The sequence below is a fragment of the Rutidosis leptorrhynchoides genome, chromosome 6, assembly GCF_046630445.1.
Source record: "Rutidosis leptorrhynchoides isolate AG116_Rl617_1_P2 chromosome 6, CSIRO_AGI_Rlap_v1, whole genome shotgun sequence".
In the NCBI taxonomy this organism is placed as follows: domain Eukaryota; kingdom Viridiplantae; phylum Streptophyta; class Magnoliopsida; order Asterales; family Asteraceae; genus Rutidosis; species Rutidosis leptorrhynchoides.
Genome location: NC_092338.1, coordinates 367089948 through 367107028, shown reverse-complemented (window position 1 = coordinate 367107028; position 17081 = coordinate 367089948). Strand labels below are relative to the sequence as shown.

Here is a 17081-nt window from a genome sequence, read left to right as displayed (position 1 = left end):
GTACAGTAGTGTAGTTTTTAGTAAGTCCGGTTCGTTCCACAGGGAATCTTTTAGACATAGTTTAACACTATATTAGTTTTATTTTATAAAAATACAAATATATATATAAGTAATATTATTATTATAAAGGGGGGTTTTTACCGTTTAATGACCGGTTTATCGATTTTAAAACTTTAGTCGCGGTTAAAACCTAATGTAAAATATTAAATAAATAAAAGACTTAATTTAAAGCGTAAAGTAAATAACGATAATGAAATTGCAATAAATAAAAGTGCGATAAAATAAAATTGCGATAATTAAAAAGTACGCTAATTAAAAGTGCAATTAATAACAATAAATAAAAGTGCGATAATTAGAAGTGCAATTAAATATAAAATAAAGGAAATTAAATATGAAATAAAAGAATTATGCTTATTTAAACTTCCGTAATCATGATGTTTGACGTGTTGATTTTAGTTTTATGCATATGGGTTAATTGTTCTTTGTCCTGGATTATTTAATATGTCCATACGGATTTGTCCATAATAGTCCATCAGTCATAAATATAAAGAGCGAAAGCCTTCATCAAATTATTCTTATTCCCGAAGTCAAATATTCCAACTAATTGGGGATTCGAATTGTAACAAGGTTTTAATACTTTGTTTAATGAATACACCAGGTTATCGACTGCGTGTAAACCAAGGTTTTACTACTTTATTAACAATTACACCAATTATCCTTGAATGTAATTCACCCCTGTTTCAACAAGTCTATTAACTATTAATCCAGTTTCGTGTCCGGTAAAATGAATAATTATTGGTATTTATAGATATCCCGCCCACCGTACCCAGTCAAGCGTATGTGGTTAAATATAAATACGTTAAATTATAAGTTTGTATATTAAATTAACAAGGTATTGTTTAGTTAATATAAAACTCATTAATAGCCCATAGTCTAATTTCCACAAGTGTCGTTCTTTTATCCAAACCCCAATTATGGTACAAAGCCCAATTACCCAATTTTAATATTTTTAGCCCAACATCATAATTATTTCGGTATTAAATAAGCATAGTAATAACTTAGCTACGAGACATTAATGAAAATAATATAAACATAACTTACAATGATTAAAAATAGCGTAGCGTTACACGGACAGAATTTCGACTTACACCCTTACAACATTCGCTAACATACCCTTATTATTAGGATTTAAACTTAAAATTAAAATTAAAATATAAAATATATATATATATATATATATATATATATATATATATATATATATATATATATATATCTTACGTATAAGTAAGAAGAAGAAAAAGATGATGTTAAAATGATCAAAATGCGTTTGCTTTTATAGGGATTTTAGTCCAGGGAAGCTCCGCGACTCGCGTAATTTTTCACTACAAACTCCGCAACTCGCGGAGTTCGTATTTCCAGCTCACACAGCCTTGGCTCCTAGCTTGTCGACGGTTTATAATATATTATATAATATATAAATAATTATAAGAATTATTTAAATATTATATTATATTTATGTGCATAGTTGACTTGTAATTTTTAGTCCGTTGCGTCGAGCGTTGAGAGTTGACTCTGGTCCCGGTTCCGGATTTTCGAACGTCCTTGCGTACAATTTAATATCTTGTACTTTGCGTTTTGAATCTTGTACTCTTGTAATTTCGAGACGTTTCTTATCAATAATTGGAACCTCTTTGATTGTATTTTGTACTTTTGAGCTTTTTGGTCGTTTGCGTCTTCAATTCGTTGAATCTGTCTTTTGTCTTCACCTTTTATTATTTAAACGAAAATCACTTGTAAATAGAACAACTGCAACTAAAAGCTTGTCTTTCTTGAGGAATAATGCTATGAAATATATGTTCGCTTTTAGCATTATCACACAATATAGTTGTCCGTCATCTGGACTGAACTGCAAAATTGTTACATTCTGACTTTATAAAAATTACTCCATCATTCGCACCCATTTTCAAATTAAAAAGCACAAGTTCATAGCAGTGGAGATATCTTACCTTGATAACCGGATCTGTCACATGTAACCTCATAGCTATTATCCAACATTTATATCAACAAGTGAAACGTCACACGAAGTGAGACATGGATTTACATGCATGTGCTACAGTTTTCACAATTCCATATAAAGACCTCTTAAATTGTGGATATAATAAGCCCACCTGTTGAGGAATTGTTTAAAAAGGTCACCATATATTTATTTTGTGTACAAGAAAACATCAGATCATATATGGATCCGGACCAAGCCCCAATCTCCAGCATTCGACCTCCGATGTACTTTGGTCACCAATTTGAAGAAGATTCAGACTTCCACTAACCGGAACCCGGAGTAATAGATATCAAAACACATCAGATATTGACATCACTAGTTATGGGTTGGCTGGATCCATCACAACGATCTGCTGCCGTCTACATCCCATTTAAAGAATTTAAAGATGTCTAAGTGCTGTATACATGAAGATTCCGTTATCCGTCTTCCGACACAATCTATGATGCCAATTTCACTACCGTATCTGTACAAATTCATTATTCATCTTTCGTAACCATCAACACCAAGATCCTAACTCCGTCTTCCGTACATAATAGTCTTGTATGCTTGAACATGTAATCGGTTAGTTTTAGACGTCCATTCTCAGCAAAATGTTTGTCATATTCGAAAAGTTCAACAACCTTTACCAGCTGTATCCGATCTCCGTTCTTCGCTTTTCAAGTTTCAAGTTTCATAGAGAAATTATAACATGTTCATGAAGTTGATATACTCCTATGCCGGTCTCCGTTATGCGTTCTTAACTTCTAAATGCTACACGAATTTCCTCGACTACAAACGGACGACAACTATACCTACTTTTGAAGGGTTTTTGGATTCTATCATTCTCCTTGGCATCAACATATATTCGAAAAATATATCCAATTTTAAGAACCTAGTGCTGTTCAAACACCAGCCTCTATCATCAGTACTCCGTATTCCGGCATTAAATCACCAGACTTAAATCACTCAAAGGGACTTCAAACTTCCAATGATTGGAAGAATAAATTGCTACAGCATGGACAACAAATATATGAAATACTCAAGCTAGGGTGATCGTGGGTATTTGCTACAGCACATATAACGTTACAAGAACCTAGATTGGATTTCTCCTGTACGCAACCGTATTCCGTGCCCTGCAAGCTACTTGTCAACATTTTTTCATGAAGTGATGTATTCCGTACACCGTCATCCGTACTACGATTAGTAGTACCACTTCCGTTCACCGTCATTTGGATGGAACATTTATAACTTTAAACTGGATGCTTTGCTGTAGCCTTCAAATTCTTGATTAATCACCATCATCCGTTAGGCGGTTTGCATCTACACAATTTTAAATATGTGTTTGAATCTTCTTTATAATACTAAGTAATTAACTAATAGCTTAGATATACATATTACCATATACATATTACCTATACCAATACACCTACATTTACTAAAAAATTAAACGGATACATCAGAAGATTTACATTTTGTGTGACGCGTGGAGCGAGTAAACATGATATCTTTCACGTGGATTTAGTATAACAATTAGTCAACTATTTTCTTTGATGACGTACACATCTATAATATATATAATACTTTTATTTGTTATTCAGTTTATGGGGTGAAGCAAAAATTTCACAAATAATTGTATGAAGTACGGATTAACTTCTAATAATTTGTTTTTGCGAGGAAATATTACGTGCGTCTCGACGTCTCTACAACCAAGTGGGGATACATACTTTACTTCGAGATGACATTAAACGAGATTCAAGCTGACACAATACCGTGGTCCATCTTCCGATCATGAATCCGTCTTCCGGTCACCGCACACTGTTCACCAATACAACAACGTTACAGATTGTATTGGATATATACTCATCTCATCCGGGCACTTACTAACAGCATATCAACACCTCGAAGACCGAGCTAACAAATGCAAATTACTGTAACATCACAACCGGACACGAATCCATCATTTAAGTGAAACCTTGCTACTACGGATAACGCATAATGTTATATATCTGGGTTGTGGACAGCACTTCATGAAAACACAATACATACTAATCTCCATGCGGATTTTCTTCGCAAATTCATTATCACGGCAACATCATAGTAGCAAAAACCGTTATCTGTTCAACATATTTTCAGATTTATTTTCAGTGGAGAAGTCACTAATTAATCATCAATCTATTGAAGTATGGGCATCAAGTTGCAGTAATTTCAGAAGGTTAACGTTCAAACACTATGTAAGATTTTGTTTTATGTGCTTGACGGTGGACGCTAGACGCTTGACGATGACATATGATATAGAGTTCCGGGAAGCGTTCTGCTTAAACAAGCTTGAAAATATTAAATCAAAGTGATCAATTTGTCATCCGCATTCAACTTATGAAAACCATGGCGTTTCGTACGTGTCAACATCAAGATCACATGCTCAACGGCGTCGTCATAACATATCTATCTGCTGTTGTTCTTCAGTCAAGCTAAAACAACCCAAAACGGATACGTAATCCACTCAAAGCAAAATATATTGTACTTACCTTCAACGTGCTTTCAACCAAATCTAAAGATGTTGCTATGGAAAAACCACATTGTCACGAGAATGTTTCATGCTTATTTTAAGACTGCAAGGGATATTGCAACAATGGAAGTTGACGAGTTCAAGGTAAAGGTCCGAGCTCCAACGTAGAGTTGATAGTACTGTTCTCCGTAGTGCCACAAAAATCGTACATCAGTATATCCAAATTCAAACATGTGTGTTGTACTATAATAAATACTTCATAATACGTTTTACTCTCCGACATGCCTTCAAATGGTTATAGGGTTGGATCATTAATTCAAATATAGGGAAGAAGAGAGATGTCGTGATGCAATTCTCGTAAGTTAACCAGCTACGACGTTCAGGGCTATTTTTATTGCTATCAACGTTTCGTGACATCACCAGCATGATGAATTTCAAACAAGTACTCCATACACCGTGTAGCGAGCTCAGATCTGTTCAGCAAACACGTTGCGAGCTAAACATCGATTAGAACCACAAGGCTCTGTTCTCCGTCAAGCGATCCAAAAATATTCGCGGTCACTTCTGCTATATTTTCGACCTTCATGAATTAAAGCTACACTTGCAAAACGTCCGAACAAGATGACCAATGGAATCTGTTCATCGTTCATCGTCCACACTTCTAAAGATCCGTTACAATCTCAAAATATTAACCGTATTTTGTTCACCGAATAGCGGGCGAGAGTTTCAAACATGTAAGAAAATCACATGCTCGCAAATTTTCAAATAGTACATGAGCAATGGTAACTACACGCGAAGACAAAATTTTTGGTCACAAATTTCAAAATTTGACATGCACGTGGAGTGCAATATAGTTTATTAAACTGCAAAAAAAAAAAAAAAGACTAGTGGAACAACTTTTCAGAACGATTCAGAAGGGTGTACAATTCAGAAGGGTGTCAGATTTACATATTTCAAAGACTAGCACGTGGAAACAAGGAACATTTATACATATCAATTTTCTAGCAACAACTTCAGAAAAAAAGGCATATGATTTGCCGGCAAAAAAGTGAGCACACAGCGCAAAAAGATTGCAAAAGTACATATTACATAAAAATTAACGAAGCACGGTGGAAGGATTTGCGATTGGAAAGATCTTAACAGCATTTTTATGTTTATCAACAATACCCAATATGGATCATCATCAAAAACGCAAACGCAAAGTACAATTTCAAAACTTCAAGCATTATTAGATAAAAGAACATTTTTATAGTTGCTATCATTGGAAGGAAGACACATTATAAGTCCATGACAACATTCGTAGGTCCATGGCTCATCATTGTATATTTATGGCTGCATTTGCGTAAGCCCATCGCATCATATGCAAAATATTTGCTAAAGATTCAAGATTAAGACCATGATGGGAAAGATCATATCGAACAGTAAAGGCAAATGATAATGGATTATATATGTTCTCAATGCCAACCGGAGAAGAACCGAGAAGACTTTGAAAGGCAATAAATTTAAAGAAATTTTATGCGTAGTACTGTATGTTCAGATAGCCCGATCAACTATCTAGAACATGAGATACGGTCGTAAACGTAAAAATTTCTTTAAGAGTAAGAAATAAAACAATTATTCTTACGGCAAAATATTCATATTTTTATCCGGCCAAGGATTTTTTAGCCCAGGTGTCACATAGCTGTGTGTCATCCCTGTCCTCATAAGAGATATCTAGTCTCGCTGGCAGAAGTTCAATCGTAAACAAAAGGTTGAAAAGGCAACGGTTTAACCACCGTCACATAGCCGGCAAAGTGATCGTAGTTTAGAACCTACGGAATGTCGACGATAAACAAAATTACAAGAACTAGTTCTTTCGACTTAAAGTCGAGCAAATAAAGCTTTGTCAATAATTCAAAGTACTACTTTTTAAGCTGCACAATGCATAGGCGCAAAATACACAATGAACAAGAGCATCGTGGAAATGTTAATATATACCCGTTCAGAGTTTTCCGGCTAACACAAGCAATCTAAGACATCAATCAGGCCGCTCTCCGTTATGCGTAAGCCCTGAAGGCAGCTTTCTATGCTTAAGCCCTTATACAAATTGCGTGAGCATCACATATGCTACATCCGTAAAAAGCAAAAATTTAATCACATAATCTTCGCATGAAGTCAAACAATTATAACATGACAAATATATACATGGCAAGATTTTCAAACATTCTAAAACAGGCTCCATAATCAAAATCGAGTTATTTGGAGAATCATTAGAAAACATATCATTTCAGTGGCAGATAACAGCAACTATATGTTCTTAAGGCAGGGAGGCACTTGATTTCTTTTTTGTAGTTTAATGACTTCATTTTTTGGCAAAACTAAAGTCATCAAACTGGGGGGACTTAATGGTGTACCTTATAGTCTACACGCATAAAATGAAAGATGTGGAGCTCTGAGTTACGGACGTTTTGGCTTTTGAATCACCTCAATCGGAGTTCGTATGAGAAAGTTATGCCCAAATTAGTGAAGACATGCAAGTTATTGGGCTTTCCCATTAATTAAGCCCAAGAAGCTTCCCACTAGCCCAAACTTTGCCTATAAATAGAAGAGTTCCCCACCTCATTTGATACAAGAAAGGAGGAGCAGCCATTTCACTTTCTCTCTCACACACTTTCCCTCCACTCTCCACTTTCCACTCTCCACTCTCCACTCTCCACTCTCCATTACTTCGGGTCCTAATTTCTGGGCAGCATACTACTCTTTCTCTAGACTTTCTCTCTCATACACGCTTTCTCTCTCTAGACTTCATCTGTCATTAGCCCAGCTCCAAGGCATGACTTCTTCCTCCCAGCTCCAAGGCATGACATCTTCCTCCCAGCTCCAGGGCATGACATCATTAGCCCAGCTCCAAGGCATGACATTTTCCTCCCAGCTCCAAGGCATGACTTCATCCGCCCAGCTCTAAGGCACGACTTCATCCGCCCAGCTCCAAGGCATGACTTCATCCGCCCAGCTCCAAGGCATGACTTTATCCGCCCAGCACCAAGTATACAGGCAGAACATATGCAAGCCCTATTTTAAGACTGACTTAAGCCACGCCATGGTTTTAGACCATGATCCGCGTCTGCAAGGATTCGTCCCGAGGGTAAACGTCAATCGACAAACTACTCCTCACATAGTTCATTCTACTTTGCACTAGTATGTATAATGTATATACCTACTCTCTAGTGGAGAAAATACGTACTATCAATTTGCTACTTCAAACATCGTTTATGTTCAAGTTACCGAGTAGAACGAGAATTTTTATCCTATATTCTCGATCTACATGGAAATTTGACTTAGAAACCACCCCAAGCTTGGTACCTTAAACTTTAGATAACTTCAAATTGTAAAAATCCTTCAACGCAAAAGTGGAGCTATTTTCTTGTATCCACTTGATTTATTCTCAAGGTTCGATCACAAATTCTACATTCTACACTCAATATTAAAGTGAACACATAATGATATGCCTTTTCAAAAACTTTTAATCTGTTGTTTACATTTCTCCTATATATTATCCTAGTGCAGATCTTTGTCATCTGTACTTTCAGTAACATCACCTGTCTCATTCTCCTGTTCCGCCAAGTCATCAGTGGATGAACCCTTTTCATTGCTGCCATCAGTGACATTGTTATTGGTTTCAGTACCATTAACATCTGATTGCATACTATCCATCATCCCCGACAATGCCAACCGTGGGTCCCACTCAATAACTTCATCAATTATGTTGGAAACCCTCTTCTGATACCTGCAAGACATTCGAATTAGATCATTAAATACAAAATATTACGACTGAATAATTAACTTTCTACGGCATTAAGACACCCAAAAATGATAATAATAGAGGTATTTTAAACCAGTGGTTGCAGGTTTGAGATCCTTTGCTATTAGAGTGTTTATTAACAATAATATGGCTAAAAGGTCAAAGGTGAGAGTCGAACCTGGCCCTAGCAGCTTCATCAGGGGCATGATGCCTCAACAATAAGATGGCTAAAACAGCCACAATTGCATAAAAGAACCTTGCTGTTAACTTCGGTTTCTCTTCCTCGTCTTTTTTCGGCCAGAAACGGAATAGTTCTCGCAGTGTTGCTTCTTCAGCAAGGATGTTTGGGAAAATCCAGATGCGCTTCCCAAGTAGAATCCATGATGCACCGAATATCAGGGCTCTTACTGTGAACATAAAATGTATTATTACAAATTAATTAAACAATAAAAACTAGACCCATAGTTTACAGTCTAAACTAGACCCATTTACAAACTCAAACAAAAGTGCAGCTTTTATCGACTATCACTAAAAGATTCAACATCTAAGAAACTATTTGGGTTAGTCCAATACATTCAGTTATCTCTCCTTATTAACTTGCAGTGACTTGTATTAGAGACGAGACGGGCAGGTTGGGTAAGGAGTTGAAATGAGTTTCAAATATGTTTATGATAATAATTATTATAAATTATAAATATACTTATAATGATTTGGAAAGTCAAAATGTGCTATATATACATTTGGGCAACTCATGTCCCATTCAATCGATTTGACGTTTCTCTCTCTTATGTTTTTCAACCATTAGACGATTTAAGATACAACATAAGCTGAGTTAAGGTTTAATGGGATTAAATCCCACCTCCAAGTACATCTTACCCTACATGCTCTCTATATATGTGTGCTTATAGACCCTAGCTACTAAACGTTTCATGAAAAAAGCTTAGCTTTACTAACCCTGCTCAATCCATCCCCCAATGAGAAGCGACAAAACAGCAACACCAAACAAAAAGTTGCTCAGTAACGAATTCTAGATTTAAAAGAGAAAGTGCGTATGCGCATAGCCAATCTTTCAAAATGTGTGGTAGCATAGATTAACCAATAACAATCAACAAATTAACCAAAAGAGAATGTACAATGGTATCATGTTAAGATTATAAACTTGCAATCTATACATATACATAAATGTTGCACTCCTTGCAAAACAGAGGGAAGTGGGTGTGTATAACACAATTTCCGCCTTTTACTTACAGTTATTGCTGTAAATACAAATAATTACAAGTACGAGTTAATTTTCATTATTACCGCACAAGGGTTTTCAAGTTCATTCAAATATAAACTTTACGAGCTTGTTAGTATTCCTAACAAGCACAATTACTGTAAAAAATATGTTATCGTATATAAATGGTTGTAAAACTCGGCCAACTCGGCCGAGTAATCGGCGATTACTCAGTTGGAAGAACAAAACGAGTAATCGGTGTCTAACTCGTCCAATTACTCGGTCAACGCCGGTCAACGGTGGTCAACAATATCGGAAAACTCAGTGAAAAGATGAAGGAAAACAGGAGACGATTTGATGTGTTTGTTTGTTTAGAAAGAACGAATTGAAGGAACATACCTGTAATGTCTCGATTTCCATTCATGAAGACTCTTAAACAAATAATTTAGGGTTTGGTGAATGAGCTAAGGTTGAAGAAGAAGAAGGGAAGATGTAGCGTTAGGTGAAGAATGATGCGGCTGATTGATTAGGGTTTCTAAAATAACACTCATTTTATTATTTTTTAATTTACATTTAAACCCCCTAAAGTTTAACTGTTATAGATTTTAACACCTTAAGTTTAGTTTTTCTTTCTTCTTCATTATCAAATTATCAAATAGATACAAATCTAACCCCTCCAATTAAAACAAATATTTATATGTAACTAAACTTTACATATTTAACATATATATTTATAAAATTTTATATATTTAACATATATATTTATAAAATGTTTGTTTATAGCTAATAATATATTGAAAATATTTAGTTATATTAGAAAAGTCAACAAAAGTCAACATCCGAGTACTCCTCCGAGTTCTCCTCCGAGTTCTCCCCGAGTAGCCGATTACTCCTCAAAAACCTCCGGCCGAGTACTCCCCGAGTCGCGAGTTTTACAACCTTGTATATAATAGCATTAATAGTACTGATCCTAAGTTATAATTAATTCCTTTCTTTGCTTGAGGTGGAGGAACAAATCCCCTTACCGTCTGGTCCTACATCCCCATATCCTGCATTCGCGGGATTGGGTATTAAAGTTATTGTTGTTGTTGTTGTTGTTGTATAAATTATAATTATTTAAATAAGGTATATCTGCAAAGCAATAAAATCTCACTATAGTGCTATACAAAACAATAACGGGTCCACAAAATCAGCAAACGTTCCCAACAAATAAGAATAAAAAAGAATATAATATACTTACCCAAAAGCAGGCAAAGTATAAGGAGGAGTACCCCAGCACATGAATAGAGTATAAGAAGCTTTGCCTGGTGGGGATACACTGGGAATAAGCAGATTGCAAGAGTCAAAACGGGCCAAGATAACGACAGAAGTGTTTGCCATAGTGGGCGCTTGTTTACAAACGTCCATGCAAAAAATGCATCGTTATCAGAAAACTCCTGATCCTGTAGACAACACATAACAAAAGATAAACCTCAAGACCATTTAATATGTCAGGTTTGGAAATGTTACAAAAAAAAAACAAACCAGAGATCAAAAGCATAGATATAGGCTATAGCACAACATATGCATTGTGCTTATTATTTCTAATCCTGTTATTAGAGTCCTAATATGAACCAAAGCAAAATTAGAACTTACAGGATATATCTCTAAATGAGCGGGCCAAGTTGACAACTTTCTCTTTCCGGGGCGTACTGTTTTCACTACACGATCACATCGAACTAAAAGATTCTTGCTTAGAAACACATTGACAATATCTTCTACTTCCAAATGCCTATCTGATTCTAAGATGTCTTTTAGCTCTGGATGATTCTTCAAGAATGTAACAAAATCCTTTCCCCTAAAGTACTCGACACGTGTCTCCTGCAACACAGCCCACCTGGAAACCAAGTCTTTATGATCTCTCACTTTCTCAGCAAATAATTGGAAAACATCTTTCTTGTTCGCTTGTTTCTGAAAAATAAAATAAAATAAAGCATACTTAATTACTAAGAAGATATCATCAAATACGTCAGTCAAGATAATAATGTCATCCCAATGATAAGAAAAAAGTAAGCAAGGATGGATATAAGCTACAATATGACAAGGCTAACAGGAACATTACTGCCAGGTAAGTAAACAGAAACAGTTCATATTTATTACCTTTTCTCTCTTTTTGTTGACACAACATTTACAATTTCAGCTTGTTGATACATCCTAATAGAAACAAAATAACTCCATACTATCTAGACAGACACATTAAACCCCAAACAGAACCACTTATTCTAACAAGACTACAAGAGGAAAGAGGAGGTGGACACTTCCAGAAATTGTATCTGGCAAAACAGAAACTGCGTCACAAATGGTAACGAGTCTTCTCCACTTACTTATGTCTCTCAAAATGTTAACCAGCTAAAACAGTTAAAAACGCCAAAGAGATCATCAGAACATAAGCTTACAACAACAACATACAAGATGGACCAAATTAACAGCACTTCATGTGTAACTTGGATCAATAACTTGTATCGACTCTCCTTTTTATGGTGACTTCATGTCAGATATACACATATATGTTACACAACCACCACAAAACAATCAACAATTCTCAATTTACTGGATTTTACTTCACTATTTCTGGTTACAGATAGCACTTGTTCTTAAAACCCTAGGAATATCATTCACATCAACTTCACAAAATTCTCTCAACGATCTATAACAATAATAACACAATTACAGTGAAGCTATTACACAAACTCATACATACACATACACATACTGTAGAAACTTCAAATCACATTTCACAAACACATAATGCAGAACATATCCTACGCAATTTATCATGTATGAATCACAAATGAGAACGTATAAACACAAAATTATGAATGAACAATGCGAATCGATTATAATAATAAGATCGGAGAGATAAACGAAAATTAAAAGTGCAATAAGTTACCCTAGGAGGAGTATCAGTGACCGGATCTCGACCGGCGGAGTTTTTAATGGCCGCGGAGGATCGCCGGGCCCGTTTCTTCTCGGCTCCGGCTTTCTTCATTTGTGCTTGACCTAATTTTCTCTTTTTTTTCTTTTAATATTTAACAAATACGGAGTAATAAATAAATAAATAAATTGATTTGATTTGTGTTAATTTTTTTCAGCTTTCGGTCGGTTTTTGTCTCCGGTTACGTGTAGCGAGTAGAGTACTGGAACAAATAGGAATTAAAATTGTTTGCTTGAGTGATGAATGCAATAATAATAAGATCTCAAAAGCGTTCCAGAGTTTCCAGCCCCAGAACAAATTAGTCTTTGTGTAAATAAATTCTCCTTAATAAATAGTAAAATTTAAGAGATACGGAGTATAAAATAAAATTAAAATTATATAAAATAAATAAATATACGAGTACAACATATAATTTACATTTTGTATATTATATAACAAAATAATAATATAATAATAATAATAACAAGAAGAAGAATATAATAATAATAATTATTATAATTAATAATTAATAATAATAATAATAATAATAATAATAATAATAATAATAATAATAATAATAACGAGTTAATAGATAGTTGAGAGGACACCCAAGTTACAAATGCTTATTTAGCCAAGAAATCCAGGATATACAACATTTACTTTTATATAATCCGATAATAAGAAAAATTACATATAGAGTCAAATAATTCGGACTTCTTCATCGGATAATCGTGAAAGACAATGTTTTTCCTGTACTTCCAGAAAATCTAATCCGTAGTAGCCATAATCATGAACGATTTCTTCTGCTTAACTTCTGATCCGCTCCATTGTTGGTACCATAACATCCATTCGTTCCATGAGTTAAATCTAGGCAGGCTGTTATGACGACCCATCTTCTAACTTTACACCATACTTGAGAAGCTGTCTAGCATGTAAAAAGAATATGCTCTATTGACTCCACTCCTTGTAAACAAATAGGACAATTAATAGATTCGATTTCTAGACCTCTCACCGCTAAATTAAGACGAGTAGGAAGTCTATCAATGCTAAGTCTCCACGTAAAAACATTCACCTTTCGAGGTATTGATTTACACCAATACGTACTAGGAATAATAGAAGGTAAAGATACCTTATCAATCTGCACTCTAGTCTCATACACACTAAAACTACCATCTGATGAAGAGGCTCACATCTGTGTATCATCTTTATCATTAAACAGATGGGATAAAACCAACTCGGTCAAAAATTCTATGACCACATCATTTCTACTACCTAAAATTTGTTGATTCCATTTCCACGCACATGTCCCTTCCATCACCCTTTCGGCAACAAAACAGTCCTTCTCGAGTTCGAGATGAAATAGTCGATTGAACATGATTTTGAGAGGTGCATCACCAACCCATACATTGTGCCAAAAGCGAGTATTCATCCCATTACCAACCCTTTTTCATCCCATTTCTACTACCTAAAAGTTCGCGTGTTACTACGTTAAATGATTTCGCTTAATACCTTAAACTATGTATCAATAGTGTATAATTGCAATACGTAATGATTTAACAAACTTTTTATTAAATTAAAAGTAAGAAAAAACAAATATATATATATATATATATATATATATATATATATATATATATATATATATATATATATATATATATATGGCGAGGTTCAATACAGAACCAAAAACTACATAACCAGTGCATAGAAATACACTTGTGCACAATGGTACACATTAAAAAAGTTTTGTATTTGTGCACAAAAATACACTTGTGCAAAATGGTGCATATTAAAAAAGTTCTGTATTGAGCCTTTAAATATATATATATATATATATATATATATATATATATATATATATATATATATATATATATAATATTTTAATTAAGATTGAAGTAAATTTTAGGAGGGAAGGAGAGAAGTAATTTTTGTTTCTTTTTAAAAACACTTTGGGTGAAAGAGGTGTTGATTGTATTTTTATTAGATATGTCAAGCATTCTATGGCATGTAGGTTCTATATTATTGAACATAATGATGCTATAGTGGTTAATACCGTTATAGAATCGAGAGATGCAATATTTGATGAATCAGGGTTCACCTCAATACCAAGACCAAATGACATGACCCCTATTGAAAGCCCCGATGAGCTCAATTGGAAGAGCTTCCTAGTGAGTCCTTTAAACCTCGTAGGGGGAGTAGGACAAGAAATCCCAAGTCATATGGTTCCGATTATCAACTTTATTTGGTTGAAGGATCTAGAGATAGTATTCAATCTCAATCCTATTATTGTTACAATATTGAGGAGGATCCTATAACATATGAGGAGGCAATGAGGTCTCGGGACGTAGCCTTTAGGAAGGAGCCGGTACGTGATGAGATGGACTCGATATTGGAAAATAACACTTGGGTTTTAGTGGAACTCCTACCGGGGTGTAAACCATTGGGAAATAAATGGATCTTCAAGAGGAAAATGAAGGGCGATGGTTCGATTGATAAGTTTAAAGCTCGATTGGTCATCCAAGGCTTTAGACAAAAAGAAGGTATTGACTATTTCTATACCTATGCACTGGTTGCAAGGATCACCACCATTAGATTATTGATAACTCTTGCTTCAACTCACAATATAGTAATTTACCAAATGGATGTGAAAACAGCCTTCTTGAATGGTGAATTGGATGAGGAGGTGTATATGAAACAACCGGAGGGTTTTGTAATACCGGGACAAGAAGCAAAGGTGTGTAGGTTGGTAACGTCATTGTATGGACCTAAACAAGCACCAAAATAATGGCATCAAAAGTTCGATGATGTGGTCTTGTCACATGGGTTTACATTGAATCAATCGGATAAATGTGTGTATAGGAAGTTTGATCACAAAGGTAAATGTGTGATCATTTGTCTATATGTAGATGACATGTTTTTTTTGGCACCGACCAAGATCAAGTGGATAAAACCAAGGAATTTTTGACATCTAAATTTCAATGAAAGATATGGGAGTGGCGGATGTAATTATTGGAATAAGGATTAAAAGAGAAGGGAAGAACATCACAATTACACAATCTCATTACATTTAGAAGATTATCAAGAAGTTTATGTAACGACCTTGGATTTTCCAACGTTTATTTATTAATAATTATTATTATTAATACTTGTGATAAAACGAATGTATGTTATTACATTTACATGTTGCCATGATTGCCCGTACTTGACTTTAATTGCCCGAAACGTCTTTGTGACACATGAAACTTTCACGAATAATATTTTTAGAATATTATTTACATTCATGATTGATTTTATTAATCATTTTAATTAACTAAGGTTATTAGTTAGTTACTTGGACTTTAATTGGATTAACTTGATAATTACTTGAACTTGGGCCTTTGTTAGTATTAGTGGACTTTAGAAGCCCACCCTACATCTTTTATGGACTTATTAGCCCAACACTACTTGTAAGTATTACCTTAGAACATAACTAAATGGTTTAACTAGTCATGGAATCTTGTTACTACATAATCCCCATGCATGTACCCATTTTAACCAACTTTTGTACCATAATCATTGATAATGCTAAAAACGAACATATATTTCATAGCATTATCCCTCAAGAAAGACAAGCTTTTAGTTGCAATTGTTCTATTTACAAGTGATATTCGTTTAAATAATAAAAGGTGAAGATAAAAGACAGATTCGACAAATTGAAGACGCAAACGACCAAAAAGCTCAAAAGTACAAAGTACAATCAAAGTGGTTCCAATTATTGATAAGAAACGTCTTAAAATTACAAGAGTACAAGACGCGAAACGCAAAATACAAGATATTAAATTGTACGTAAGGACGTTCGAAAAACCGGAACCGGGACCAAAGTCAACTCTCAACGCTCGACGCAACGGACTAAAAATTACAAGTCAACTATGCACATAAATATAATATAATATTTAAATAATTCTAATAATTATTTATATATTATATTTATTTATTAAATCCGTCGGCAGAATGCTGCAAACAACAACATGTGAGCTGGAAAAAGGGGCCATGCGATAACATGGCCTGGAAGGCAAAAAGCCATGCGATCGCATGGCAGTAGGTGACAGGTCTGGTCCTATAAATTTCGCAGTTTTGAGCGATCTTTTACACATCTTTTTCTCTTCTCATTCATACGTAAAGATATATATATATATATATTATATTTTAATTTTAAATTTAATTTTAAATTCTAATAATAAGGGTATGTTAGCGAATGTTGTAAGGGTGTAAGTCGAAATTCTGTCCGTGTAACGCTACGCTATTTTTAATCACTGTAAGTTATGGTTAATGTTATTTTTATATTAATGTCTCGTAGCTAAGTGTCATAACCCGTCCTTAACCATAAGAACGAGTTAGATAATGTATGATTTCATTGCGAGGTATTGACCTCTATATGCGACATTTTTAAAAGAACATCTGCATTTATTTTACATTACAAACCATAACTCTTATGTTAATACAAGCTTTAGACAATATAAAGATGATTATCGTTTAGCGATAATCTTAGACTTACAAACTTTACATGTGATGATAACAATACGATTTCTAGCATATTTTACATTA

General features: G+C 34.5%; 1 protein-coding gene across 1 annotated transcript; it reads right to left on the bottom strand.

Annotated features, from left to right (window-relative positions):
* Positions 1-7915: 7915 nt before the first annotated feature.
* Positions 7916-12791, bottom strand: LOC139853272 (translocation protein SEC62-like). The gene is made up of 5 exons (XM_071842643.1): positions 12471-12791; positions 11177-11491; positions 10782-10983; positions 8504-8732; positions 7916-8310 (listed from the first exon to the last, which is right to left on the bottom strand). The coding sequence occupies exons 1-5, from the start codon at positions 12567-12569 to the stop codon at positions 8082-8084; spliced, it is 1074 nt and encodes a 357-aa protein (XP_071698744.1). The 5' UTR covers positions 12570-12791; the 3' UTR covers positions 7916-8081.
* Positions 12792-17081: the final 4290 nt, after the last annotated feature.

Coding starts and splice junctions, on each gene's coding strand:
- LOC139853272 (XM_071842643.1), bottom strand. CDS start 12,569: ATGAAGAAAGCCGGAGCCGAGAAGAAACGGGCCCGGCGATCCTCCGCG. Junction 11,492..12,470: donor TCACTGATACTCCTCCTAGG/GTAACTTATTGC, acceptor TTTATTTTTCAG/AAACAAGCGAACAAGAAAGA. Junction 10,984..11,176: donor CTCATTTAGAGATATATCCT/GTAAGTTCTAAT, acceptor TGTTGTCTACAG/GATCAGGAGTTTTCTGATAA.